The 27729-nt window shown below is 49.3% G+C and overlaps 2 protein-coding genes and 2 non-coding genes across 4 annotated transcripts; 2 read left to right on the top strand and 2 right to left on the bottom strand.

The window, feature by feature from the left end:
* Positions 1 to 3556: 3556 nt before the first annotated feature.
* Positions 3557 to 13446, top strand: GAMT (guanidinoacetate N-methyltransferase). The gene is made up of 6 exons (XM_054013754.1): positions 3557 to 3836; positions 7353 to 7498; positions 9292 to 9355; positions 10382 to 10449; positions 11574 to 11684; positions 12279 to 13446. Exons 1-6 carry the CDS (start codon positions 3653 to 3655, stop codon positions 12417 to 12419), a joined length of 714 nt encoding a protein of 237 aa, XP_053869729.1. The 5' UTR covers positions 3557 to 3652; the 3' UTR covers positions 12420 to 13446.
* Positions 13447 to 15134: 1688 nt separating this feature from the next.
* On the bottom strand, positions 15135 to 23028 carry NDUFS7 (NADH:ubiquinone oxidoreductase core subunit S7). Its single transcript, XM_054013822.1, has 8 exons — positions 22935 to 23028; positions 21429 to 21465; positions 20776 to 20844; positions 19679 to 19796; positions 18727 to 18906; positions 18596 to 18642; positions 16403 to 16491; positions 15135 to 15351 (listed from the first exon to the last, which is right to left on the bottom strand). The coding sequence occupies exons 1-8, from the start codon at positions 22948 to 22950 to the stop codon at positions 15254 to 15256; spliced, it is 654 nt and encodes a 217-aa protein (XP_053869797.1). The 5' UTR covers positions 22951 to 23028; the 3' UTR covers positions 15135 to 15253.
* A 1107-nt stretch (positions 23029 to 24135) lies between these two features.
* On the bottom strand, positions 24136 to 24209 carry TRNAN-GUU (transfer RNA asparagine (anticodon GUU)). Its single transcript has one exon. It is a non-coding gene; the product is annotated as a tRNA-Asn (tRNA).
* A 1906-nt stretch (positions 24210 to 26115) lies between these two features.
* Positions 26116 to 26188, top strand: TRNAF-GAA (transfer RNA phenylalanine (anticodon GAA)). Its single transcript has one exon. It is a non-coding gene; the product is annotated as a tRNA-Phe (tRNA).
* The last annotated feature ends 1541 nt before the right edge of the window (positions 26189 to 27729 follow it).

The raw sequence follows: 27729 nt of genomic DNA, 5'->3' as shown, positions 1-27729 counted from the left end.
TCTCCAGCCTCTCAGAGGGGTGGATTAACTCTATCAATGGAAAACCCCCTTCCGTCTGTGTAGGAAGCATCTGTGGTACAGCGCCATAGCTTGCAGTGTAGACGCAGTCAGAGTGTGTGCATAGCATGGTGTGTACAGCCTGGGGGCTGGGGAGAGGGTATGTGGGGCAGAGGTGCTCTTGGGTGTTTAGTAAGGTGTGAGTGTGCCTATGGCTTTGCCTAGACTAGGGCCTGGTATACACACAGTTTTTGTGCTGGTATCATGATGTCACAGAGGGATGTGATTTTTAACCAAAATAGTTATACCAGTACAACCCCTAGTGTGAACAGTTACACTGGTATAAGGGTGCCTCACACTGATACAGCTTATCCCTCTTCCTGTAAGGAAAAAGCTATACCTGTATAAGCACATTTATACCGATATATCTGTAGCCACACTACTGAGGTTATACCACTTTACCCATCCGCTACAGTTAAAGCAGTACAACTTTTGTGTGTAGACAAGCCTTAGGAAAAGCAGTACTTTTTTAGGCCTGGTCTGCACTACAGGGTTAGGTTGATGTAAGCAGCCCTGCATCAATCTAGCTTTGGAAGTGTCTTCAGTTAAATTTGGCTCCTGCCAAGATAAGTGCCTCTATACGCTGATTTAGTAACGTCACCTTCCCAAGCGGAATACAGTCACAGTCAATGCAGTTAGGTTGATGCAGTGTCAGTGTAGATCCTGTGTTGCTTACCAATTGTTCCTGGCTTTCAGGAGCCATCCCACAATGCTCTACACCGACAGTACAATTGACATAAGCGCTCCTGGTGAGGACGTGCACCACGGACACAAGGATCCAAGTGTGCGCACGCACACACGAGTGATTTAATGACTGCAGTGGCTGTGTGCTGACGTAAGTTAGGTCGACATAATTTTATAGTGCAGACATCTCCTTAATCGTTAGAGTTTAGCTAACTCCATGGAACTAATGTGATTGAAAAAAGCACCCTTTTTCCTATGCCTGATTTACACGTAAAAAGTTTTACCAGCATCAGTGGAATCTGTGAACTATGTCAGTAGTGTAATACTTTGCCAACATATCACAGGGGTAGCCGTGTTAGTCTGGATCTGTAAAAAGCAACAGAGAGTCCTGTGGCACCTTATAGACTAACAGACGTATTGGAGCATAAGCTTTCAAGGGTGCCAATAAAAGCCCTACTGTAGATACAGCTATACCGGTATAAGCACTTTTGTACGGATATAACTGTATCTACGCTACGGTTTTTTTTGCCGCTTTGAGGTTCAGTCTGCATTTAGCAGCTGCCCCACTGCTGAGCTTCAGTATAGACACTCGTTACAGCGACGGGAGTCACTGCAGTTAAACCGACCTAGCGCTGTGTACACCGGGGACTGGAGTGGCTTAAGTACTTGACCAGGGTGTGGATTTTCCACAGCCCTGAGAGACGTTGTGATGTCAATGTAAGTTTTCTGCGTAGACCAGCCCTAACTAAACCAGCATAGTTAAACCAGCAAAACTTTGAAATGTAGGCAAGGCCTGAGGCCTGGTCTACCCTAGGAAATTAGGTTGGTATAACTACATAGCTCAGGGGTGTGAAAAATCCACATATCTGAGCAACGCAGTTAAACCGACCTAACCCCTGGGGTAGACAGTGCGAGGGTGACAGGAGAATTCCTCCATCGACCAATCTATGCCGATGGGAGAACTCCTCCCAGTGGCGTAGGTCGTGTCTTCACTGAAGCCGTACAGCAGCGCAGCTGCAGGGTTTTAAGTGTAGACAAGCCTTAAATCCATACAAGACCTCTATGTGCAGCATCCACAGGTGCATGGATAGTTTCTGTTTGTGTGCAGCACAAGGGAAAAGCATAAACCAATGAGATTGTAACAGGCAGCGAGTGGTTTTATTTCAATGTCAGAAGGATACCTAGCCCTTGTTAACTAGTATGATTTAGTTTTGTATTTATATAGCACCATTGCTGTATATTAGTCCCCTAGCAGTCTGGGAGCATGATGATTCTGTAGATTTCTATGAATCACATAACACCCCCTCTTCCCTTTCTATCACTAATTTGCCCATGGGATTACACATGCTCCCAGACTGTAGAGGGCAGGAAAGGCAATTTAATCCCATATGTTGCACAGTTTGGGAGTGGAGTTTTCTTTCTGCAGATTTATTTTTACCCAGGTGTCTGATCTTTCTGGCATGCACCTGCCACATCTTGTTCTTTGGGAGGAAAACATCCTAATTTTGGATTAAGTCTAAGACAGTTTTATTTGAAAACCTCTCCCTAGTGGGAGGAAGGATTTTGCTTATGTGGGTTTCAATGCGACATTTAAAATCTCACACTTGAGGTGGGTTTTTTGGAAATCTAACTTTCTATCTATTGAAATAGTCACACAGCATGGATGCCCTGCTCGCCCTCCTGATAAGAGAGAAGCAGGGACATCTAGTGAATCCCAGAAGGATATTTAAGGGTTTGATTGGCAGAAGTGCTGTGTACCCAAAACTCTGGCTGAGTTCAGTGGACGCTATGGGTACTCAGCACTTACGAAAACCATGCCCCTATCCCCGGATCCTGCAAAGTGTTATTCATAGAATTCACTTTACTACCAAGTCGATGGGACTACTTACAGTCGTAAAGTTAAGCATACACGTAAGTGTTTGCGGGATAGTCTGTATCTCAGGGGCTTGGGCAAAGAGAATTAAAATTCACAGAGAAAGACTGATGCACGGACCCACCCCAGTTTGGGATGGGTCTGGTGTTTCTGTAGGCAGATGGCTTGCACAAAACTGACAACTGCATAAGCGATGCACCTGGCATAAGGTTAGGCTAACAGCGCAATCTTTTTTCGAGAGAAGAGAATTGCTTTTATCCCAGTGGGTAGAGTACAGATCATAAACCCATGTGCTGGGCAGAGATATGCCATCCAACCAGGCTGCACTTTTAGGGGTGGCTGATGGAGTGTGGCTAGACAGGAATTTCCTTGATGATTATCTGTTGTGGCTGAGGACTTCTCCTTGCCTTGAGGAACTGTAAGTATGAGCCTAGCTCTCGAGCCATTGATTACAGCTGCCTTTTGCCCAGTAGTGGACCCTCACTCACACACCCTTTTCCAAACCTGCCAAATCTCCCTCTTTTAGACGGGGATTCTCGTTTAAGATACCTTCAGACTCGTCTGCATGAAGGGATTTTGCTGCAGGTTTCAGTGAGGCGTTAATATCCTTGTTCCGTTAGCGTGTCCTGCACCTTGGCATTGTCCTGTCTTACAATTAGTATAAGCTGGCTCCGTGTGTCAGATGGAAGGATACTGAAAGATTCCTTCCTTCCCTGATCACAGAGGGAGGGGAAGTGCTCTGTTTACATGTCTCCTTGCAACCTGCTTTCGCTCAGCCGGGTAATCTGTGTCAATGCATTTCTCCAAGGCATCAGCAGATGTCCCTCCTCGTTCACATCTCTGCCCTCCTCCTCTCCCACTTTTTACTGGGCATGCTCAGGACCACAGCCCAGATAAGGGATCCCTTTTACCGAGAAGTAGCCTCTGCTCTTCTTTGCACACGCAGCTTTTTCTGGCTTGCCTATATAAAGCCAGCGAGATCACGGGGGCTCCCTTTCTCTCCTCTCCCCTCCTTAGCCTGCTGGACTTTCCTCTACCATGAGCTCCTCCGAGGTTGCTTGTCCTATCTTCCTCCAGGGAGAGAACTGCAAGCCGTCATGGAAGGAGGCAGACGCTGGCTTCAATCAGACGGACACCCACTTAGAGATCTTGGGCAAACCAGTGATGGAGAGGTGGGAGACCCCTTACATGCATTCTCTGGCTACGGTAGCAGCATCCAAAGGTAAGTGACTAGTGAGGTCCCAGCTCCTTGCAGGGGGGCGAGTATTGTCCGCAGCTAGGAGTTGTGATGCACCAGTGGGGATTCGGAGGGATTTTATTTGGAACTGAATTCAAGTGTTTTCTGTCATTCTCCGCTCTGGAACGCTGTCCTGAATGGGGCTTCTTGTTGTGGTTAGTTGAGATAAGCTTCCCAAAGTTTTTGTGCATTTGGGAACAACAGCTAACGAAGACTAGCAACAATCAGCAATTTAGCCTGGGAATTAATGTTGCACTATGTTCTTAGTCTAACATGTGCAGCTCAGACTATGAAATAAAGAGCAGTTTGCAGACACGGCTGAGGGCGTATGTGTGTTTTGGACTCTTGCTTCAGTTGATTATCCCTTTGCACTGTTCACAGCACCAATTGATCGTGTTAAAGAGAAGCTGCTACATGTTAGAAGATTGAAAGTTCTGTTTCCTTTGTCAATAGGAGCTGGGCTTTGCGTATTCTGAAATGAATTGATAACGTAACAAGCCTTTCCTTCCCGTATGAAGACTGGTGTTGAATAAAACATACAGCTCTTTTAACTAAGGAGCTGGGCTCCCAGCATACAGCCGAAAGCGTGGTGTTTTTTAAACCTTCCGGTGAACTCATTGCCCATGTAACTATCCGCTGTATTGTTAGCAGCACTTACCACTAGCATCTCAAAGTCACTGTCAGCTTTTTATACATTGATTCGCTTCGTGATTCAAAGAGCAATGAAGCCAGAGGGGAAAATGTGTTTTTGAGTACATCAGTACAGTGGTTCATGTCCCCTAACTAAACTTTAAATATGGCTCGCCCAGATAGATCGAGACTTCAGATCAGAGTTTTGGACTTTCATTCTACATGGATGCCTTTAAAGTATTTGATTTCTGCACCGCTTTGAAGGTAACATTGTGGGGGAAAATCAGGCCTGTTGTAGCTTTTCAGTCTAAAGTCAAGAGAACTCCAACAGTGCATATATAATCTCCTGTCCATTGTCCTTGGTGTTCACTCTTCTCTGTCATGCAATCCACATTTTAACTGTAAATGCCAGGCAAAACCATATGCTGCACTAGAGGCAAGGTTAAGAATAGCCCCACTGTAACAGTAGCTGTGTTAAACAGTTGTGCTCTGTGTAATAGAAGACAGGTTTCCAAATAGCTGCAGACTTATCCGTAGGGCAAGAGAGGGGGAAGGGAGGTCTGCAGTTCTGTATGGGAGGAGGGACTGAAGTACCAGAACCCTCCCATGCTCTACTTGATCTTTGCACTTTACCTTTCATTTAAAAACAAAGTGTCTAACCCAAAGCCCATTGAAATGAATGGAAAGATTCACGTGGACTTCAGGTTTCAGAGAGGTAGCTGTGTTAGTCTGTATCAGCAAAAACAACGAGGAGTCCACCTTAAAGATTAACAAATTTATTTGGGCATAAGCTTTCGTGGGCTAGAACCCACTTCATCAGATGCATGAAGTGAAAAATACAGGAGCAGGTATAAATACATGAAAGGATGGGGGCTGCTTTACCAAGTGTGGTAAAGACTTCAGTACGTTGCGGTTTAGGCCCAAAGCTCTTGAAACATGGCACCTGGAGATTTTTAGTGGCATTTCTACAAGCAGTGAATTATTACCAGAGAAACAGCCCAGAGGGATCAGGTACTTTGGTTTTGTTAGGAAAAGGTCTAACCACATTTCATATAAGTAATGAAGGTATTATGGGTTTTTTAAATTGTTTTGGAGGGAAAAAATCCTCAAAGTTTAGAAGGGCGATAATCTCTTTTAGGGCATAAACTCACCTCTCTCTGATGGGGGTCAGGAAGAAACGTTCTCCAATGGCAGGTTAATTTCTGAACCTTCTTTTGAAGCATCTGGTGATGGCCACGGTCAGAGAGGAGTTGGACCTCTGCTTTTCTCCAGTCTGTTTTGCAGTGTTGTTGTAGCCATGTTTGTGCCAGGATATGAGAGAGACAAGGTGTGGGAGGGAATATCTTTTATTGGACCAACTTCCGTTGGTGAAAGAGACACGCTTTTGAGCTCCACAGAGTTTTTCTTCAGGTCTGGCAGTCCTCTGTCCCTATGGAGTCAAAGATTACCTGGAGTCTTGAGCAGCTCCAGCCACTGTAGTGTGACTCCAATGCACGAGGGCCAGAATAGGGTAAGAATACTTCACACTTATCCAGTGTTCCATTTTCAAAGCAGCCTCCCATACAGTTAGGCTCTGATCCTGAACATGCAGTTATACAAGCACATGAGCAGTCCCCTTGCCATCAGTGGGACTGTCACATGTTTAAAGTTAAGCCTGCAGATAGGTGTTTGCATGATCAGGACCTCATGAGCCAAAAGAAAGTGAAACTGACTAGAAACATAGGTGAAACTGACAAACTGAGTTTCCCTCTACCAGCAAAGAAACAGTATAAATGGGGGGGGGGGGAGCAATTTCTTGTTTAGTTTTAATAATTTCAGGGATTAATAGTTGGATGACAGGATATTTATGTTTAAGTAACATTTTAACCCGACAATGTCCCCTTAAGAATAAAATAATGACTGTGTTTGGGAGGTGACTGACAATAGACCAAACGAATAAGGTATGCAGAACATTCCTTTCATTCATGCCGATTCACCGATTTTACAGGGTTGCATGTTGCTGGAGGAAGTAACGCCATCACATCCTTGGTGAAAGGGGGTCAGTGGTAGGACTTTACGCCCACTGATTGGGAGTTTGCATGCACCGAGTCATTCCCGTGCTGATGAATTAATTTTCTAGCCTGCCAAGCCTTGTGGATCTTGTTCCTTCCAGAGGTTTTCAAATTCCTTATCTCCTTTTCTCTTCCAACACATTTGCTGGGTTTTCTCTCCAGTTAGGCAGGACACCCATGAGTTAGGAGGAAGGTTTTGTGTTTAAGGTACAGGAGGAAGGAGAGACATGGCTAGAGTGGGAGTAGATAAGTAACAAATCACTGCACCCTGTTTTCCAATTCAGCTTTGATTTAGCTGGCTGGGCAGGCCCCTTAGTGCTGATTCACAGCTTGCTTTGATCTTAGTGCTAATGAAAGGGGCCAGAGCATGAAAATCCCCTGGCTTGAGAATGGGTCCAACATGCAGAGGTGGGACAAGCTTCCCCTGCAAGCTACCCTATTGGTGTGACCCAACCCTGGCCTGGAGGGACCTCCTTTAGGGCTAAGAGTGATTTTCAGTCTCCGTGGCCCATCCAGTCCTTGGTCACATTGCTGAGACTGTCGAGAGAGGAGACCCAGCTGGGTGGGGGCAGACATCAAGACCAAAAAGCCTTCAGATAGGAATGGCTGCTGGTCACTAGCAGCCTGGCTTGGACCCGCACCAGTGACCTATAGGTGAAAGGCTCTATACCGGCCCAGCCAGTTCCTCCCAGGTTCGTATCTGAGCACAGAAGACTAAGGGACCAGCTGCCTTGTATCCTGCGATCAAGATAGCTGTCATTTAACTCGCAAGCGTGCCTGCAGAACACTGGTAGCCAGGCTGTGACTTGTCTTTCCCCAGGCGGCCGTGTGCTGGAAGTGGGGTTTGGCATGGCCATCGCCGCCACCAAACTGGAAGAGTTCGACATTGAGGAGCACTGGATCATTGAATGCAATGAGGGCGTCTTCCAGAGGCTGCAGGAGTGGGCCAAGAAACAGCCACACAAGGTACGAGCAGCTCCGCTCGCTGTAGACAAGGATGCGTTGCAGACTCCGTGCTACAGCTGAGCTCAGATGGGAGCATCAAAGGGCCACAACATGGCCTGGGATGGTGTGGGGGGGACTTAGCTACACAGCCAGAGATTGGGATATGTCCATATACAGCCCTTATCACCAGGCTCCAAGTGCCTTGCAGTTGGTAAAGGATTCTGTCCCTCCTCCCACTCCCCAAAGCATTGCCCCCATCTTACAGCTGGGGAGGTGAGGCACAGGCTAGATTGTGGTTTGCCCAGAGTCACACAGGGAGATGGTCAGAGCCAGGAAATGACTCCAGATTGCGAGTCTCTCCCCAGTGCCCTAACCACTAGGCCAGCCTTCTGTGGTGTTTAGATGTTGCTTGTCATTATTAGAACTGGGAGCACTGGCTGTTGGGAGTCTGAAAGGACAGGAAGGAGGGGAGAGGAGTTGAGGAGGCTGAGTGAGAGTTACAGAGGGTGCAGCAGCAGCTTGGTAAAGAGGTTTCCACTGTAAAAATAAAGTCCTGTTGAATATCAGAGGGGGAGCCGTGTTAGTCTGGATCTGTAAAAAGCAACAGAGTCCTGTGGCACCTTTAAGACTAACAGATGTTAGTCCTGTTGAAGTTTGTTAGTACCTTGCCTGGTTAATACAATACCTTCCTGCCCATTTCTTACCCTCTAGATTTCCCTGAGCTGAATGAGGAAACTCTTGGAACCAGAGTTAAAAAAACCAAAACTTTCATAACTTGGAAGCAGAAGAAAAGTTTAGCAACACACAACCACTCCATTAAGCAAACTATTAACTCTCTCAGTAAAGCGAAGGCTGGCCCCACACGGTTCCCGTACGCTCACTAGTATCAAGTTGTTCATTAATTTGCACCATAAACCCGTTTTTTAAATCGGTCACAGAGTCCACTTGATGGGGTAGAGCAGGGGTCGGCAACCTTTCAGAAGTGGTGTGCCGAGTCTTCATTTATTCACTCTGATTTAAGGTTTCGCGTGCCAGTCATACATTTTAATGTTTTTAGAAGGTCTCTTTCTGTAAGTCTATAATATAGAACTAAACTATTGTTGTATGTAAAGTAAATAAGGTTTTTAAAATGTTTAAGAAGCTTCATTTAAAATTAAATTAAAATGCAAAGCCCCCCGGAGCAGTGGCCAGGACCCGGGCAGTGTGAGTGCCACTGAAAATCAGCTCGCGTGCCGCCTTCGACACGCGTGCCATAGGTTGCCTACTCCTGGGGTAGAGGATCCTCAGTTAATCTAACACACACGGGCACCGCATCAGCCCTGGGTTACATGGATGTCACTCCACTGAGGACCAGCGAGATGCCAGTGGGGTTGAATTTGACTTGTGGACTCTCCCCTACCCCCGCACACTTTTACTAGGCCAAATCCATCCCTAGTGTAACTTACACTGCAACAAATGGACTTGAATTACACCAGGGTGGGATTTGGCCCAATAGCTGTGTGTTAGAAGTTGCAAATGCTGGTCTTGTGACACACACTCTCTCTCTCTCTCTCTTGCCCAATCCCTGGTGCAGATCAGCTTAGCTCCTTTGAAGCGATCACGCTCCAGCGACATACACCCATTGTGGAGCTGGACTTTCATATTTAATGGGGGCTTGTTAAGAGGAAACCAAGTTTATTGCTGCCTGTAGCGGACATTGATCCAACTCTTCCTTCCTGCCCCATTCGCTGGGTGTTGCTTATTCTCTCTTTGGTCAATCATTGGTCAGAATCTGTGCCTACATACCATCTTGTGACTTCTTGTCTTGCCTGAAGGTCGTCCCCTTGAAGGGGCTGTGGGAGGACGTGGCGCCGACGCTGCCTGATGGACACTTCGACGGTAAGGGAAGCAGATTGGAATCCCAGGGGTGGGTTCTGGGGAAGGAGGCTGCCAGGCAGTGAGGACCTCCACATCATCCATGGACCAGGGGCCCAGAGAAAGACAAACTACACCAGAGCCCACAAGCCCTAGTTTATGGGGCAGCATTTAGAGTGGCACGTGCTCTGGCCTGAAATGTTCTGGAATCTAGGACAGGTGTGGCCATTAGACAATGGAGGGATTCAAATGGCGCATGAATCAGAGGCCCTAGCTATATACTCCATAGGAGGGAGCTACATAAACCCAGTGTGAACAGGACCTGAGCTTATTGATGCTAAGAGTAGGAATGACCACGCACCCGTAAGAAAATATACCAGCTGGCCTGATTGTCACAGGTGTTGAGCACCTGAAACTCCCAGCCAGTTCAAAGGGAGCTGACCTTGCTCAGGCGCTATGAAAAAAAATCAGGCCCTAGGACTTTAAGAACCATACGTGGCTGGAGGAGCTGCACATTAGCTACAGGGGAGGCTGTGACACCTAGTGGATAGAGCCCCAGAGCCCCATTAGGCTAGGTGGTGCACCCACATACGGTGAGAGACAATCGCTGCCCTATAGGGCTTACAGTCTAAATCAACAAGACAAAGGGCTGGAGGGGAAACTGAGGCACACAAAAGGGAGGTGACTTGCCCAAGGGCAGTGGCAGAGCCAAGACTAGAACTGATGCCTCCTGACTCCCAGCTCAGGGCCCTGGCCGCTAGGCCCTGCTGCCTCATTAAAGCAGGAGGGATGAAATTCAGCTAGCCCGCTTAGCCCAGCCTGCCAAAGGTTGGCAGAAGGAAAGCACGTTGTTCTCACTACGACGAAGCTATTGCCAACGTTGGTGTTATCAAATGCAAGTGACTCACATGTCATGTATTGGGGGGGGGGGGGGGGGACACGCCAGGCAGCCAGCTACGAAGAGGAATCTTAGCCCAACTACATGGTCCCAGGCCGTGCTACAGTATTTCTCGCAGCTAATGCATTGTTTCCCTCGGTTTTCCTGGACAGGCATCCTCTATGATACCTATCCCCTGTCGGCAGAAACCTGGCACACCCACCAGTTCAGCTTTATCAAGGTACAAGGCTCTGCTGCTGTTCTCCAACGAGCAACGTTCTTCATTCGTTATCTGCATATTGCAAGCCTCCTGCTAGTGTTTCTGCAGCAGCGCCAGGCCGTTGGGGCCTGCTCAGCCAAGGTGCTGAGCGCTCTCAGCTCCGGTTGGGTTTCTCTGGGAACTGAGGACACCTCACCTGGCAGGGTCAGGACTGTCATTCCCCAGAGGAAAGACGGCCCCTCTGAGCTGGAGAGTTAGATCTGTAGCCCACATCCAAAGCCACACGGGAGTCGTCATGAGATGGCACCGGCCCTGAGAGACTTGCTAGGATGAGCCTTTGCCCGTTGTTACATTACAGCCATCGGCTTCTCCATGCTGCTTTGGGGCTCAGGGTGTTTTAGGATGTGGGATTTTTGCACGTAGCCCATGTTTGTCTCCTGTGACACCTTTCCTACCAATGCTACCCAAGAAGTGTTTTGCTGGAGTTACGTGGGAGAAGAACCGACACTAGCAAGGGACAATTGAAGCTTTTCGAGATTCTCTGAAAGGAAATGGAGAGGGGAGACGTAAGAGGAGGTTGTTCTAGATGGCAGGCGCTACAGTAGGGTGGCCAGGTGCCCGGTTTTTGGCTGGAAAATCCAGTCAAAAAGGGGACCTGAGCGTGTCCAGTCAGATCTACTGACCGGACACCCAAAGTCCAGTTACTGCACGCAGGAAGGCACTGGGTCATCACCCACTCCAGCCCCTACTCAGCCATTCCCAAACCCATCTCCACAGGCAAGTCCCTCCTGGCGGGGGTGGGGTGGGAGGGGAAAAGCAGCGAGAGACGGGCGGCGGGGAGGGAGCGGAGTGGATGAGGGCAGAGTCTCAGGAGAAGAGGCGGGACAGGGTGGGGCTTTGGGGGAAGAGGGGGGACGGGGCAGAGTCTCAGGAGAAGAGGCGGGACAGGGTAGGGCTTTGGGGGAAGAGGAGGGACGGGGAAGTTCTAGCACTCCTGCTGGAGAGTCCGTTTTTTAAGTATTACAAGTGGTCAACCCTACGCTACGGAAGGCAGGTTCCTGCCCCAGAAAGGGACAGAGAGGAGCACGGTGTTCAGGCCAGCCCCTAAATCCCATCAGCCTCCGGTTTGTTTCCCTCTTCCACAGAGTCACGCTTTCCGCTTGCTGAAAGCCGGTGGCGTGCTCACCTACTGCAACCTGACGTCCTGGGGGGAGCTGCTGAAGACGCAATACACGGACATCGAGAAGATGTTTGAGGTGAGGAGGGGCAGAGGCGCGGAGAGCCTGATGGCAGACACGACCGCAGGCGAGGGGGTGCCAAACCCTGCAGTCGTTTCTCACTCACCCAAGGTGGCTGCTGACAGGAACTTACAGATACCAGAGTCCTACCACCTGCCCGACTGTGGGTGCAGAGCTGCACTTAGTCTCGCACCTGCCATTCGGTTTGCAGACACAAACGAGCACATGAGTTTTACAGGCCTGGATTAGATCCACAGAAAAGCAGACCAGTCCTCAGCCCTTTGGAAACAGACCCTCCGGTAAATGGCCCGGTTATACAACAGGCAGGTGGTAACAGGAGCAGGAAGGAACGGTTGACAAGTAGGGCTTGGCGGGACCCAGTTAAAGGATACACTTCAGAAGCACTATGAAGTACAGTGGGTGTTTTTCCAGGGCCGTTCTAGAGCTTCAGCCATCTTTGCGGCTGGGGCAGAGTCGTTTTAACGTAACCAGACCGGTTAAACAAAGGGTTAGGCGTCGCGTTCATCGAGGATCACGTTGGGACGGACGGCGTGTTCAGTCGGAGGTGGCTCAGAACCTCACCGGTCTCTGTCTCACCTGTCCCTCTCTTAGGAGACTCAAGTTGCACCCCTGATGGAGGCAGGGTTCAAGAAGGAGAACATAAGCACCAGCACGATGGACCTGATCCCGCCCGAGGACTGCCGCTACTACTCCTTTCACAAGATGATCACGCCCACCATCCTCAAAGAGTGAGCAGCCACCCGGCACCCACTCCCGTCTCGCTCGCTCAGCTGCTGCGACAAAGAGCGAGGGAAGAAATGCTGCCAGCTGGAGTGAAAATGAAATCATCAGGGACTGGCTATTGCCAATCCAGGGAGGGGAGGAAATAGTCGTCGCTCTACAGTACTAATGAGGGAACATTAACATATCGATTGGACTTTCCAGGAAAATTGGAGGGTGGAGAGGATTTGGGAAAGTAGAGTTGGAAGTTTGTGACAGTTTAGAACTAGCACGTCGGTAGTGGACCCTGTACCACAGAGGGCCCAAGTGGCTAGGACTGGGATTCAGGACGCCTGCCTTCTATTCCCAGCGCTGCCACTGAGCTGCTGGTGCTTTGAGCAAGTCACTGCCCCCTCTGTGCCTCAGTTTCCCCATCCACAATACATCGTTATCCCCTTCCCCTCAATTCTTTGAGATCTATGGCTCCAAGACACTAGGTCAGAGCTAGGTGTTATTTGATCAAAGAAATATGCCCCGAGGGCAGACCCCTTGTGGGATGGCCTGGCTGTGGAATTTCTCCTACGTTTTTAAAGAACGTTTTTAGTGTGGGGTTTGACCAGCGCTCAGAGCCCTCGCTGTAGGCTCCACAGAGGTGGATTAAAGTAAAAATCAGGAGGGGACTGTAGGTAACTTGAATGAGGGATTTCCAAATCTAGGTTTCCTGGGGAACAGTGTCTTTTTTTAAACATCAAGACTTGACTCTCCACGACAAGCCGAGTAAAGTACCCTCCATCCCCGCGTTTAATTCTGAAAGCCGGACGTTTGCATTTGTGTAATTAAATGAGTTTCAGACAACTCCCAGAGCAAATCCCGTGGGAATCTCTGCTCATATTTTTGGCTAATGGCCTGTTTTTAATTAAGATTTTGGTAACAAATTCTGATGACCTTCCTGGAAGTTTACCATTACATGAATAATTACCCACCTCTGTACATAGATGTGGTGGACACGCTATTAATACGAACACTAAAGACATTAAATTGATTCAATCCACAGCTGAAACTTCAGAGTAATTTTCATTTTTTATAAGCCCATGTGTAACGCTGCAAAGGCTCTGTGCTCCTCATTACAGATGGCTTGAGGTGCTGGTAGCAAATCACCCATCTGGTTACTCTTCAGCAGCTCCTGTGGGCCTGATGTAGGCAGCCTAAGCTCGGCTTAGAAGCTTTCTATTCCTGTCTCATTTTCACAAAGGCCGCAGCCTTTTAATAAGATTGCTGGGCAAGATTCTAGATAAAGCAGGTGCCTAATTGTAGACTATGAGCCCACAAACCAAGACCCCATTGCGCTAGGGGCTGTACAAATGCATGGGCCCTGCCCCACAGAGCTTCCAATCTAAGACAAGAGATAACACGTGGATACTGACGGAAATGGGGGAGCAAAGAAAACAATGAGAATGTTGGTCAGCATGACAGGCAAGGGTCTCAGCACTTAGTGAAGCAACCAGATAAGAGGCCTGATGTACAGAAGTGCTAAGTATCCAACGGGATCTATAGCTCTAAAGAGAGGTCCAATACAGTCGTGTTGTATGCACAGACGTGGAACGGGGAGGTAAATCCTTCTCTGGACAGCTCTGGTGCTGCCGTACCTGGGACATCGTACTAGGCATCACGTTATCAGAACAATGATGATAAACTAGCTGGAGTGCAGAGAAGAGCTGCAAAAATCTATCCAGAGGGACTAACTTAGCAGAACAGATTATCAAAGGGGTGGGAGGTAATGGGTTGGCTGAAGCGAGGACTGAAGATCTGTGATCAGTTCACAGATACGTGAAAAGTGTAATCAAAGATAGCAGAGATTTAGGGCAGCAAAGGGAGGTATAGAAGCTGCAGTAATGGGCTGAACTGAAGACGGTTAATGTTGATTTCGGTCCATATCAGCCACTGCTGGAGCTGTGCTTTTGCCGACGGCATCAAGCTCGGAATTTCGCACGCGAGGAAGTGGAGATGAGACTTCTGGGAGTTAGGTTTAGAGCAGGCTTGGGACTGATTTACCAAACGGCCCATCTGTGGCAAAGCTGGGGATACGTCTCAGTCCTGATCGCCACAGAGGGGTCAAAAAACCCCAAATCAATCTCATCTACGCAAGCTGAATCCAAGCCGGTTCTCGTCAAAGAGGTAGGAGTTTTGAGGTACTTTTCCCCAGTTTAAAATCAAGCCAGGACTCTGTGAAACATGTGAAACTCACTTATGTATCTGCCTCAACGTCTCTGGTATTAGAACTTGGTTTGGCCGCTTGCACAGTTAACACTATTTTACGTAAACAACATCACTACACAAGAGGGTCGTTTCCAGAACCTGCAATTTCCACTGCAGCCAATGGGTCAAACCCGGAGTCGCAGAAGGGAGGGAGGCTGCAGAACAGATTTGTTTGCCAACAGCGGATAACGATATGAAGAACCTAGTGGGCATGCTCTCTCCCCCGCATGAACCATTTAAGCCAGGAACCAGTGTATTCGGAATCCTATCCGATTTAATCCTTATACCCCTGGGGGGTATGCGTGTGGGGGGAGGGCACCCAGAACACCTGGAAAGGGTGGGGGGGAGATTGGGTGAGTTGCAGGGAGTCCCTGAAAAAGAAAGGGATGGCTCCCAGGGAGCACCTGGGGGGGTGCAACGACACTAGCTATGAGGTGTGCCCCCCCCCCAGTTTAAATAACCGAGTGGGGATGTTAAAGACAGGAGATCACATTAAACAGATGATGTTTATTGTGAGGCTTGTGCAGACCACAGCTGCAGTGTGCGTGACAATACAAATACATTTCTCTGTCAGGGAAGGGGGCGAATAGCGAGGTCATAAATAAGGGAGGCTATTTCCTGTACCAGATTTGAATCTTCTTCTCCCGCTTGATTTTCTTCTGCAGCTGCAGGATTCCATAGAGCAGTGCTTCGGCGGTAGGCGGGCAGCCTGAGGGAGAGAGGGAGAGCCTGAGAATTGTAAGCTCTTTGGGGCCGCGTTTGTCCAGTGCCTAGCACCTGGGAGTCCTGCTCCATGACTGGAGCTCCTAGGTGCTACCTCAGTACACATAATAAACACCAGCCAGCCTGCTGCACTGGGTGGGCTAAAGACACCAGTACTGGAGCGGACATACAAAAGGGCCACTCAGAAAGAGATTGCATAAATGAATACATTTTAAGACCAGAAGGGGCCCATTAGACCATCTAGTTTGACCTCCTGCATAGCACAGGTCAGAGAATTTCACCCAGTTACCCCTGCATGGAGCCCAATAACTTGTGTTTGACTAAAGCATCTCCCCCAGAAAGGCAGCTGGTCTTGTTCTGAAGACATCTGTGACAGTTTGTTCCAGGGGGGTTTAATAAGGCACAAAATTTTTCTCCTGCATTAAAAAAAGCAGACGTCACAGAGGAGGGCTGTATTTTTAGACGTTAGAACTGAGATGCACTTGGAAAAGTTTTATGAATGTCACAACTGCTTTTCCTTGTAAATACACCTCTACCCCCATATAACACGAATTCGGATATAACGCGGTAAAGCAGCGCTCCGGGGGGGTGGGGCTGTGCATTCCGGCGGATCAAAGCAAGTTCGATATAACGCGGTTTCACCTATAATGCAGTAAGATTTTTTGGCTCCCGAGGACAGCGTTATATCAGGGTAGAGGTGTAACTTGGAACATCTTGAAACAGAACATTCCTTCCTTGGGGACTAACAAATACCCAGACTGGACTGGATGCAATCGGCTGTATAGAAGTTACAAGGATTTGACTTTTCTCCCACTTCCTTGTTTGAACACAGTGTAACGAAAGCCTGAAAATGTAAGCGATGCAGCTTAAAACTTAAACAAAAGGCCCATAAGTAACTACATACTGGCCAGGAGTCAGAACATATTACAATCACAGTCCAAACTAAAACACAACGTTCGGTTGCCGCAGCTCTGCTCCAGCTTGCTGCACTTAAGAGTAATGTACTGTAATCCCAGAGCCGAGCAGTTTCTTTTTACCTGGGACGTAGATATCCACTGGCACAATGCGGTCGCAGCCCCTCACCACGGAATAGGAGTAGTGGTAGTAACCACCGCCATTAGCACAGCTACAAAAAGACGTAAAGGGTTCAGTGTCCTTTGCAGTGCAACTCGGGAGCAGCAGGCAAGGATTACACAGAAGGTAAGGCAAGACTTTACGCGCGCATCGGAGATGCTGAGAGAACAGATCCACATGGCAGTTAAAGCAAAAGACTTTAGAGCCACAGGCAAGTTTCAGACAGTTCAGTGCTGGGTCAATATTGTGGCCATTCCACAGGAAAACACAGGGCCGAGCTCTCAAGACACAAGAGCCTAAGTGACACGTGGTTATCTGCACATGCAGATGAATAACGGTGCACCAGTGCATCTCCCACAGGCCTGGCTTAGGCTCCTGGTTCTGAGAATCGCTGGACACCCCGGCTGCTTTCCCGACAGACCAGATCCTGAGCAAAGGACTTAAGAATTTCATTCATGTAAAAGAAATCTACGTTCTAAAAGTCTCCGTGTCAGTCACAATAATAACCCAAACCTGCGTCACGATCTGTGCATACAAACAGGGTTTTAGAAACCAGCCTGGTTAAAATCACTGCTTCTCCTGCTGACGTGTGCTGCTCGTTCCGATACACGTTCTTAGGGTAGGTCTATACTGCACTCGCGGGTGGGATTGCAGCTCGTGTAGACACACAGGGAAGCTGCAGCAGTGTTAGTCATAACACTTCAGTACAGGCTAGTCCCATACGCAGGGTCCTGGGCAGGTTTCCAGAGCCCACTCTGCAGCCCGTCCTGCCATAGCTTCATTGCTCCAGGACCTGAGCTAGTCAGAGTCAAGCTACCTCAGTACGCCTACAGGAGGCGCAATTACACCCACGACCGCATACCCTCGGTGAAGCGGTGCTGGCCACAATGGGAAGGGCAATCCGCACACCATTCATCTCCACTTGCCTACAAACGTCCGTGATGGAATCAGCCACACATGAAAGGCCCATATATGCTACAGCGCTACGTATCAGTCCTTATGTTTACGAATCGCTACAGCGAGCGCCACTTTGCTGCCGCTGCCGGCAAGTCTATGGATCTGATGACACCACTTCTGAAAACAGAGACAGGGCTACTAACGCGTACTGGGATCACAACCTAAGATGTACTAAGAGCCATTTCTTAGTGTGGCTATAATTATAGCACAGATGAGACCGAAGGCCAAAACACAAGGGGTAGCCAGCAATCCTGGAAACATGTTTGCGAGTTTCCTGATGAAGGGAGAAGCCAGTGGGGAGAGCCCTGTGACATTCTTTTTATTTTTAATTATTTTTTGTTTTTCCCCCCCCGGGGAATTTCATGTTTATCCATTTTATCTCCCAAGGAGGTCAGAAGGCCCTGTCAGCTCCTGCCCCCCAGGAGGTGGGTTGGAGAACGAACCTCCCCCACATGTGCCCCCCCAGCGGCAGCTCCTGTCCCATGGGGCTGCGCCCAGCTCCCCACTCTGGCTGTTAGGGCTACAGCATCGTTCACACAAATTTAGCCCGGCTGCCCCTCCAGTCACGAGAGAGTGCGGTTTTTAGTTCCAGTTCATTTAATACGTCATTTTTTCATTTTATTTTGTGTGACTTCACATTTGTGAAGAACACGGGGCTCTACCCCGGGTGCAGTCTGAATAATGGAATTAGCCCCGTTCCTAACCGCGTCCGCCTCCCTATGCACCTGGACGCAGCACTGCCAGGTGCTAACGTCTGCTTCCACGTCACTGGGGTTACTCGCACCAGCAGAGGAGCCAGCTCCGCTCCACTGCTCAGGATCTGCAGAAGGTGGGAACTGTCTCATGTTTTGTTCATTACGGATGATTAACGCTAGCCGCCCACTTCCCCCTTCTTTGGGATTTTTATAGGCGAATTTGGCGGCTCCTCCCCTCTGTAAAAAGAACCCTCCGTAGCTCACAGTTCAGAGTTCTGACTCCCAGAGAGGACACTAATATTAAAAAATATTCTAACCTCTCCCCCCTCACCAAAAGGGAACCTTGGGCCTTATTTTCATTCACACCGAGGCCTCTAGACACAGTGTAAAGGGCTGGCCACACGAGTGAGAAACAGGCCCTTTATCTACTGACTCAATACAGGCAGTGGCAACTGATTTCCTTCCAGCAAATTGTAAGATAATAAGGAAGCCTCTGGCATTTACCTTCCCATGGAGACCACGTAGCGTGGTTCAGGCATCTGGTCATAAACCTGGAGGCAAGAGAGATTTCACAGTGAACTCCGTTTGCATCTGAGTTATAAAGCTGCACTTGCCAGTGCGGCCAGCATCCATACCTTCCGAAGGGCCGGGGCCATTTTGTTGGTCAGAGTGCCTGCCACAATCATGACGTCCGCCTGCCGGGGGCTGGCCCGAAACACCACCCCGAAGCGATCCATGTCGTAGCGAGGAGCCGCCATGTGCATCATCTCCACCGCACAGCACGCCAGGCCAAAGGTCATCGGCCACAGGGAGCTCTGGGACGGCAGAGATCTGAGTTAGGTTACGGGACTGGGGTCCGCAGCACGGAGACCCGCGTGGGCCATCAGAATGTTTCAAGGGACAGTAAGTCAGGGGGTAGGGAGTTGGTATGGCAAAGGTGTAGGACACATGTAGTCCTACAGATGGATGTGGGCTTTGCGTCACTGAAATGCAGCCAGATCTGGAACAGAGGGGCAGCTGCCAGCACACAACGAATTGCACAAGGGCCCAGGAGAATGGAGAAAAGCAATCTTGGCCAGGATAAAGCCTTACTCTCCAGAGCAGAGAGACCGCAGTTTAAGGTGTCATGTATAGAGCCCCACGCTATAGCCCACGAAAGCTTATGCTCAAATAAATTCATTAGTCTCCAAGGTGCCACAAGTACTCCTGGTCTTTTTGCGGATACAGACTAACACGGCTGCGACTCTGAAACCTGTCAGATACGGATAAAGAGCCAAGAAAGCGACATTTGCTGGAATATACAAGGCAGGAGGGAAACCACAGAGGAACAGGGTGACTCTCTCAGCACATATTTAAGCAAGTTTATAGCCCCTTCAGATTAAGACGTTAGTCCTCTGTCTGAAGCAGAAATTCCCAAGCCCCCAGCTCTGGCCAAGGAACATGCCCTATTTCATTGCAGGGCACCAGAGGTTTTGAACTCGATTGCTGCCCTTTCGAAGAGACAGGCTCAGCTACCTTCCTGCGAGCACTCCGAAGCCTTTGTTACCCGTTCTCGTTTACAGGCCATGGGCACTCCTGGCCACTCACCCTACGAGCCCAGTTGATTAGGTCATCGAGTTTGGTGACAACATACTCTCCCCGGCTGGTAGGGACGTAGGATTTTTTCTGGACGACGGTAGTGCTCTTTTGCCGGACCTGGGAGGGGCTGAGAACAAACAGCATGGATGGCAACAGCAGCTTACAATCTACCCGGTTATTAACAGAGTCACTGACTAAGGTGTCTCAACTCTGAGGACATTCGATCCCCTGAAGAGGCTGGAATAAGCTCCTCATAGTCAATTCAATACCAGCTGCTGCTGCTAAAGATGGCACAGTAGGGTGAAGGCAGACTCAGCGCTCATCTTTGGACCAGCCAGTTTAAAATCCAGAGGAAATCTCACACTACCACTCCATTTGGCACAATAAAGCCTGTCTGGTCAGGGCTGGAAAGGCAGGGGACGGTGCAGTTCAGGACCGGGATCCACTGGCAGACCTGTGCATGGGATCCAGGATTGGAAGAGCAAGTCACAAGGTGCTCTGGTAAGGAGTCGGTGCTCTGGAATAGACGGGGATACTGCTGGCCAGGTCAGAGGGAAGGATGGGAAAGGATGCACCCGGCTCAAATACCAGTGCTGTTTGTCCCCCGCTTTCACAAGCATTGGAACTCATCCGCAAATTAAAGACCAGGATTCCAGTCGAAGAAGAGGAGCACAATACATAGAATATTTGTAAATATCACTCATCTGCCTTGTGACGCAGGCGGCTGAAGAGGGCGAGGGTTTTGGGTCACAGGCTGTATATGCTGCATCGAGTTTTGTTTCGGAGAGTTCTAATCGTTAAAAATAGCACACCAGGCCGCGTGCTGAGAGAGCTCTATGCTGTTCAAACGAGCAGACTCCACATAGTGGGGAGAAGCCCAAATATCGTGGAATGTGCTGCTCAGACAGGGAACCTTCACTACGCTCAGGCTACCTGGCAGGCTCATCTCTACGACCCAACACCTTGCCATTTAATACTGATTGCTAAGAGGAGAGAGAAACGGGGCTTTCTTCGGCCATACACCGGAACGGAGCTGTATCACTTGCGATCTCCCACCTGAAGAAGTGACACTCAGCTAAAGAACTTAGATGGTAGCGTGGCGTTACCTGTCAGCATGGCCGGTTGCTGGCGTCTCATGGAGTGACTTAGCATGAACAGGAGTCACAGCACTGGGCCTGTAAAAATGAACACAGCCAAACATCATGGTGCAGCAGCAACACTTTGCCAGCCATGTCGTCCCTTCCATCCTAGGATCTCACAGTGCTTTACAGATACTATCTAATTAAGGCCCTCAGCCCTGTAAAGCATAATACCCCCATTTACAGACAGGTAAACGGACCAATGGAGGAATTAAGTGTTCTGACCAAAGTCCGTGGCAGAGTGAGAACAGAAGCGGAGTCCTGACTGTTGCCCTGTGATCTAACCACGGGGCAACATTTTTCAGAGACCCTCTCACCATCAGACAAGTCAGGCTTGTTTCCCTGAATGTCCGTTAAGAACTTGTGGTTACTGTCTCTATAGGAACAGCAACAACTCAAGCAGAGAGCTGTGCAGCGGCAATCAGCCCAAATTCCCTCTCACTTGAGGAGAAATACATTAAAGGAATAGGGCTGTGGAGACGGCAGATTGGAAGGATTCACGAGAAAGGCATGAAGAGGGCTGCAAGCAGCAAAATGATTTAATCCATTTTGCCTTTCTCCCCCCCCGGCACAAGTAAGTTTCTTCTCTGTGGTTGCTCAACCAACCAGGTGCTACTTACCGCAAAAGAAATATCCCAACCCGGGCCAAGCGAGGAGCTGTGAACAAAAGCCACAGGGCAGTTTACCTTTAACACAGCCAGAATCTCAATGAAAGATGATAACGGTGCTGCATTGTCATCCTGGCAGCAGCATTCCACTAAGTGTGCTATTCCTCCCCCAAGGCTCAGAGCTGAGGATAACGGGGGGGGGGGGGGGGGGGTGTGGAGGCAGGGGAAGGAAAAGTGGGATGTCCAAGCCCCAGGTAGGAGGTTTAATACTGACCAACCTGCCTCATCATCATTCGCAAATGGGTATAATTCTGCAACGATTGGAAAGCTAAGCAGATCTCTCAGTCATAAAACTCTAACTCATTCCCCTGTATTCCCCCCAAAGTCACATTATCCACTAAAATAAAGTAGCCCTTAAACCAAGCAAAACAATAAATAAATAAATGCACACACAGGCTGGTGCTTTTTTAAATGTCAAGAACAATGCACTTCAAGAAAGTGTTACCGCACCTCTGTCCAAATCACAAGTGTGATTAAAAGAAAAGAGTGCCTACAATTCACTGCCTAGGGCAAAAGTAGGTCAGTGACTTAAATGACACTCTTTCAACGGTCCCTTGAAATTGTTAACTATATGCTAAACAATGTGTTCCACCTTGGATTTAGCCGTTAGTTTCCCAAACCGGAAGAAGAGCTCTGTGGAGCTCAAAAGCGTGTCTCTCTCCCCAACAGAAGTTGGTCCCATAAAAGATATTATCCCACCTGCCTTATCACTATTTCAAACTGTCTCGCACACTGACAGCCCTGCAGGTAGCACTGCCTGGGTGGAAGTAAGCAATCTAGTACCCATCTAGGGTCGGGAGAGCGGCCTAATATTTGGGGAGCCTAGCATTTGCCACTCCCCGAATCCAGTTCAGAGCCTGCTGTGGTGCATTTCTCAGTTTGCTCAGCGCCCTGCAGCCTGTTGATCAACAGCCCAGGACTTGCCACCTGTGTGAGTTTGTCAGACAAGCCGCACTGAGCTGTCACAACCCCGCTGCAGGGGTAGCGGTGCCCGCACTGGTCCCCAAGAGATCCCAGAGGATCAGGCTGCCAGGATCCATGTGTGGGCTGGAGGGAGGGGAGAGTTACTTTCCAGGCACTTTACAAGAGGGTTCTGCACACTGAACCTCACGCTTCCTCCCAGCCCTAAACACCACCCCGCCAGGGAGACGCACCACCCAGACCCCAAAGCTGGGGGGCAGAAGGGGGGGGGGCTTCCTACCAGAGAGGTTGGGCTGAGCCCACTGGACAGGGTCCCCCCCCCCCAAGACAGAAGGGAAGCAAACCCCCTTTCCACCTTCTTCGAGGGGGCTGCCCTGCCCCCCACCCCACTCCACTCCCAGCCCCCCAGGCAGGGAGGCTGGCCCCACACGTGTCCTAGAAGGGGGGCTCCCCCACCCTCCAGGGAAGGGGGGGTCCCTGCCTCCTACCCCCAGAAAGGGGAGGGGCTACGTACGCCCCCTGCTGCCCCCCGCTCACCAGCCAGCGCAGCCATCTCGCCTCCAGCCCTTCAGCCAACCTCTGCCTGGCAGGGGCCGTGCACCCGCCTAAGCCATCCGGCGGGAGCCGGTGCAGCCCCACTTCCGGTCCCCGGCAGGCCGGGGAAACGCAGGGAGGCCCCCCAGGTTCCGCCTGTCTCAGGGGTGTGTGTGAAAGGAGGTGTAGTGTCTGTTTCTGTGTGTGTCTGTGCGTGAAAGGAGGGGTCTGTGTGAAGGTATCTGTGTGTGTGTAAGGAGGCGTCTCTCTCTGTGTGTTTGTGTGCAAGGAAGTGTCTGCGTGTGTGTGTAAGGAGATGTGTGTGTGAAGGTATCTGTGTGTTTGTGTGTGTGTGTGTGAAAGGAGGGGTGCGTGTGTGAAAGGAGGTAGGGGTAGGTGTGTGTGTGTGTGTGAAAGGAGGGGTGCGTGTGTGAAAGGAGGTAGGGGTAGGTGTGTGTGTGTGTGTGTGAAAGGAGGGGTGCGTGTGTGAAAGGAGGTAGGGGTAGGTGTGTGTGTGTGAAAGGAGGTAGGGGTAGGGGTGTGTGTGTGTGTGTGAAAGGAGGTAGGGGTAGGGGTGTGTGTGTGTGTGTAAGGAGGTGTGTGTGTCGGAAAGTATCTGTGTGTGTGTGAAAGGAGGTAGGGGTGTGTGTGTGTGGGGCTGGCGGTGCCAAATGATTTGCAAAGGGGGGTGGGTGTTCAAAAGGTGAGGCCAGGCAGTGGCCAGGGGCGGGGACTCAGATCTGCAGCGCGGGGGGCCCGAGGGGGCGCAGAACACGTGTGCGTGGCACCCACTTGTGCCAGACACTTGCAGGGGGGTTGTTCGCAGCGCAGACTGGGCACAGGATTAGCGAGGGGGTGCAAAGGGGACACCCAGCTGCCCCGGCTTGGGGTGTGTGTGTGTGTGTGTGCGTGTGTGCAAAGAAACACGTTCTCCCTCCTTGGCTCCTGGCGCAGCCATCTTGAGTAGGGGCAGCTCTTGTCTGGCTGCTCACTGACTTCCCTCCCACACTTAGTGTCCCACTCAAATGCTACCGCCCCTCGTGCAAAATGCAGCCTCCCTTCCCCTGTCCTTCAGGAAGGGGGTTCATTTCCCTTGCACAAGCCACAGCTCCCCACTCGCAACCTGGGCCGTTCCCTTTGCATCCCCCCACACCCAGCCCCAGACCGTGCCTCAAGATTGCTGGGGGGCAAAAAAGGAGAACCGCGTCCCTGGGTGGGCTCGAACCACCAACCTTTCGGTTAACAGCCGAACGCGCTAACCGATTGCGCCACAGAGACCGCGCTGCTAAGTTGTTTTCTGCAGCCCCATAAGATCTTAAATTCATGTCCTGCTCTGTATCTACCACTTAAAGAATTTTGCAAAACAAAGTGGCAGAAATTATTCCAGGGCGAGCGAGGAAGGGCTGGACTGGAAAAAGGACGGGCCTTCCTCAGCAGCTCGCCCAGTTGCCTGATCCCTCCGATTCAGAGTCCCTGGGTTTGCAAGGCTAATACTCCTGGGGAAGGGACAAGAGACTTAGTCTCTAAAGAGGTGGTGTGTTTTTTAATGTGCAGCGTTGTGATCATTAATACCAATAAAGAATGTTCTGATTAGCCATGCAAAGCACCAGGGCTCTAACTATAGACTAGATTCCAGGAGGAGGTAATTCCCTAAGGAGGCCTGGCCACTTGGCCCCTCCTAGGTATTGCCCAGGGGGTGAGCCGGATGGTGTCAGGGCCGCATGCAGCCTGTGGCCTTTAGCTTTGCGGGGCTCCCAAAAGCTGGGGGGGTCTTGTGAAACCAGGCTGAGGTGCTGCTGCAAAGGGAGGAGATTGTCTTGTGACACTGTGTCCCTGTGAAAGGCGTGGGTGACACCTTCCAAGGAAAGGGGCCTTTTTGCTTGCGGGCTGACACATCCCAAACACGGGCTGACTTTCGCCACAACTTGCTGACAGTCCGACAGGGTGCAGCCCCAGGACACTGGATTAGGTGACAGGCTTCAGAGGGGTAGCCGTGTTAGTCTGTATCAGCAGAAAGAATGAGGAGTCCTTGTGGCACCTTAGAGACTGACCAATTTATTTGGGCATAAGGTTTTGCATAACTCACTTCATCAGATGCATGCAGTGGAAAATACAGTAGAAATATACATACATACACGTACAGAGAGAGAACATGAAAAAATGGGGGTTGCCATACCAACTCAAACGAGACTAATCAATTAAGGTGGGCTATTAGCAGCAGGAGAAAAAATTTGTAGTGATTATTTTTCTCCTGCTGATAATAGCCCACCTTAATTGATTAATCTCATTAGAGTTGGTATGGTAACCCCCATTTTTTCATGTTCTCTGTATATATATCTTCCTACTGTATTTTCCACTGCATGTATCCGATGAAGTGGGTTTTAGCCCATGAAAGCTTATGTCCAAATAAATTTGTTAGTCTCTAAGGTGCCACAAGTACTCCCGTTCTTTTTGTATTAGGTGATGGGCACATTTCATCGACTCCAGATCATCTCATTGCAGCAGCATGAGTGTCAGCAACCTCCTCTACCAGGGTGCAGGGCCAGTGGCCAGAACCCCAGAATTTGATCTGATTAAAAAAAAAAAAAAGAAAAGCTCTCTGTGGGATTTGTGTTTACTCCCTCACTGCCCCCACAGTCCTATGCTTTGCTCACTTGAGAAAGCCTGGATGACTGTCCCTCTGTTCCTTCAGTTGGTCTTGCATCTGAGCAGCCAGCATTTGCAAAGAAGTAAGGGTAGAAATATGGCCTATTTTCTAGGGACATATTTCATATATATATATAGCCAAATTTTAGCCCCCTCTCCCCGCACATCCGCTGCAATCTGCTCCCCCAGCCCCAAGAAAACAACCCAAGCCTCCTCTCTTCTCACCCACTTAATTAATCAGCAACAACGTCAACTGTACTGAAGTCATTTTAGCGGGACATAGGCATATCTGTCCTGCATGTCTTCCCTGGACTGGCTTGGCCAGTGTCTTCCTTGGTTGTGTACAGCACTGCACGCTGATGGCTATCGAATCAAAGAAGAAGGTGGACCTTTGCATACATGGGCAATGGGCTACATTGGCAAACACCAAAGCACTCAATCAATACATGAATAAAGACACTTTAAATTTCCTTTAATAAACCCTTGGGCATCAATCTTCAATTTCAGGGTAAGGAAGAGAGAAAAGAGACCACAACCAGCCGAAATAGCTCAGTTGGGAGAGCGTTAGACTGAAGATCTAAAGGTCCCTGGTTCGATCCCGGGTTTCGGCAGATGTTTTCCTTGGTCAAAAGAGGTTAGTTTTAGCAGTTTCCATGTTCCAAGCCCTGATGCCTTGCAGGGCATCTACAAATGCAGCACCAACCGAGCAAACGTTTCATCTGCTGACCCCTGATATGCAACTGGTAGCTAAGAGCCACTGTTGCAAATCTCCCTTTGAACTCTTCCCTCTGCAACTAAGCACTAGGCTCATAGGCCAGAGCATGGATTGTATTTTTTAACTAGAGAATGAGAGAGGTGGAAGGATTTTACAAAAAATTCTCCCTACGCTTATGTGACGTTATTGATATACTCTCGGCCCATATAGATCATTGTTGCAACCAAGGTCCTGTAGTGGCACCCAGATCTTGTATAAAGGGGGTCAAATGGGGTGTCTAAGACAAGATTATGGTTTACTGGTTATGATTATGCTGTCTATATGTGTGTATCAGTTTTGTAGTTGAAGTTATTAATATTGGCTCTATACTGTCTGTATTTCAAACTTATGCTATGCTGCTGGGTGACATCCCAGACAAAATGGTGTTAGCTCTGCCTAGCCTGCTTGATGGCCCATTAAGGACCATCAGCTATACAATGGACCCATTGAGAGAAGGCAGATACGCCTTGTAACTCAGCAAAGTATGCAGGGACTGGCCCATGTGACTCCAGACTCCATTTTGCTGTAATTTTCCACGGTAAGAAAAAAGGTGTTCTTACACCTGGAAAAGTCTATATAAGGCGGATGCCTCATCTCCATCTGGTCTTCAATCCTGCTTCATACCTCTGGAGGAACTTTGCTACAAGCTGAAGCTTTGAACAAAGGACTGAGGACCCATCCCACCGGGGGATGTATTCCAGAGACTTGATTTAAACCTGCAGTTTATTCCATCGCTGCTGCAAGCCTGAACCAAGAACTTTGCCATTACTGTATGTAATTGATTCCATTTAACCAATTGTAACTCTCATCTCTATCTTTTTCCTTTTATGAATAAACCTTTAGATTTTAGATTCTAAAGGATTGGCAACAGCGTGATTTGTGGGTAAGATCTGATTTGTATATTGACCTGGGTCTGGGGCTTGGTCCTTTGGGATCAGGAGAACCTTTTTCTTTTACTGGGGTATTGGTTTTCATAATCATTTGTCCCCATAACGAGTGGCACTGGTGGTAATACTGGGAAACTGGAGTGTCTAAGGAGATTGCTTGTGAGACTTGCAGTTAGCCAGTGGGGTGAGACCAAAGTCCTCTTAGTCTGGCTGGTTTGGTTTGCCTTAGAGGTGGAAAAAAAACCCAGCCTTGGGCTGTAACTGCCCTCTTTGAGCAATTTGTCCTGAGTTGGCACTCTCAGTTGGGTTCTGCCAAGCCCTTAGTCCAGGAGTAGGCAACCTATAGCACATGTGCCAAAGGCAACATACGAGCTGATTTTCAGTAGCATCCACGCTGCCTGGTTCCTGGCCATGGGGGTGAGCTCTGTCTTTTAATTTAATTTTAAATGAAGCTTCTTAAACATTTTAAAAACCTTATTTACTTTACATACAACAATAGTTTAGTTCTATA

This window comes from Malaclemys terrapin, chromosome 24, assembly GCF_027887155.1.
Source record: "Malaclemys terrapin pileata isolate rMalTer1 chromosome 24, rMalTer1.hap1, whole genome shotgun sequence".
Taxonomy (NCBI): Eukaryota; Metazoa; Chordata; order Testudines; family Emydidae; genus Malaclemys; species Malaclemys terrapin.
Note: the sequence above shows the minus strand (reverse complement) of the source record. Positions and strands in the feature narration are given on the sequence as shown.

Coding starts and splice junctions, on each gene's coding strand:
- GAMT (XM_054013754.1), top strand. CDS start 3,653: ATGAGCTCCTCCGAGGTTGCTTGTCCTATCTTCCTCCAGGGAGAGAAC. Junction 9,356..10,381: donor GCCTGATGGACACTTCGACG/GTAAGGGAAGCA, acceptor TTTCCTGGACAG/GCATCCTCTATGATACCTAT. Junction 10,450..11,573: donor ACCAGTTCAGCTTTATCAAG/GTACAAGGCTCT, acceptor CCTCTTCCACAG/AGTCACGCTTTCCGCTTGCT.
- NDUFS7 (XM_054013822.1), bottom strand. Junction 20,845..21,428: donor GTTGGGATATTTCTTTTGCG/GTAAGTAGCACC, acceptor TCATTTTTACAG/GCCCAGTGCTGTGACTCCTG. Junction 18,907..19,678: donor TAATCAACTGGGCTCGTAGG/GTGAGTGGCCAG, acceptor CTGCCGTCCCAG/AGCTCCCTGTGGCCGATGAC.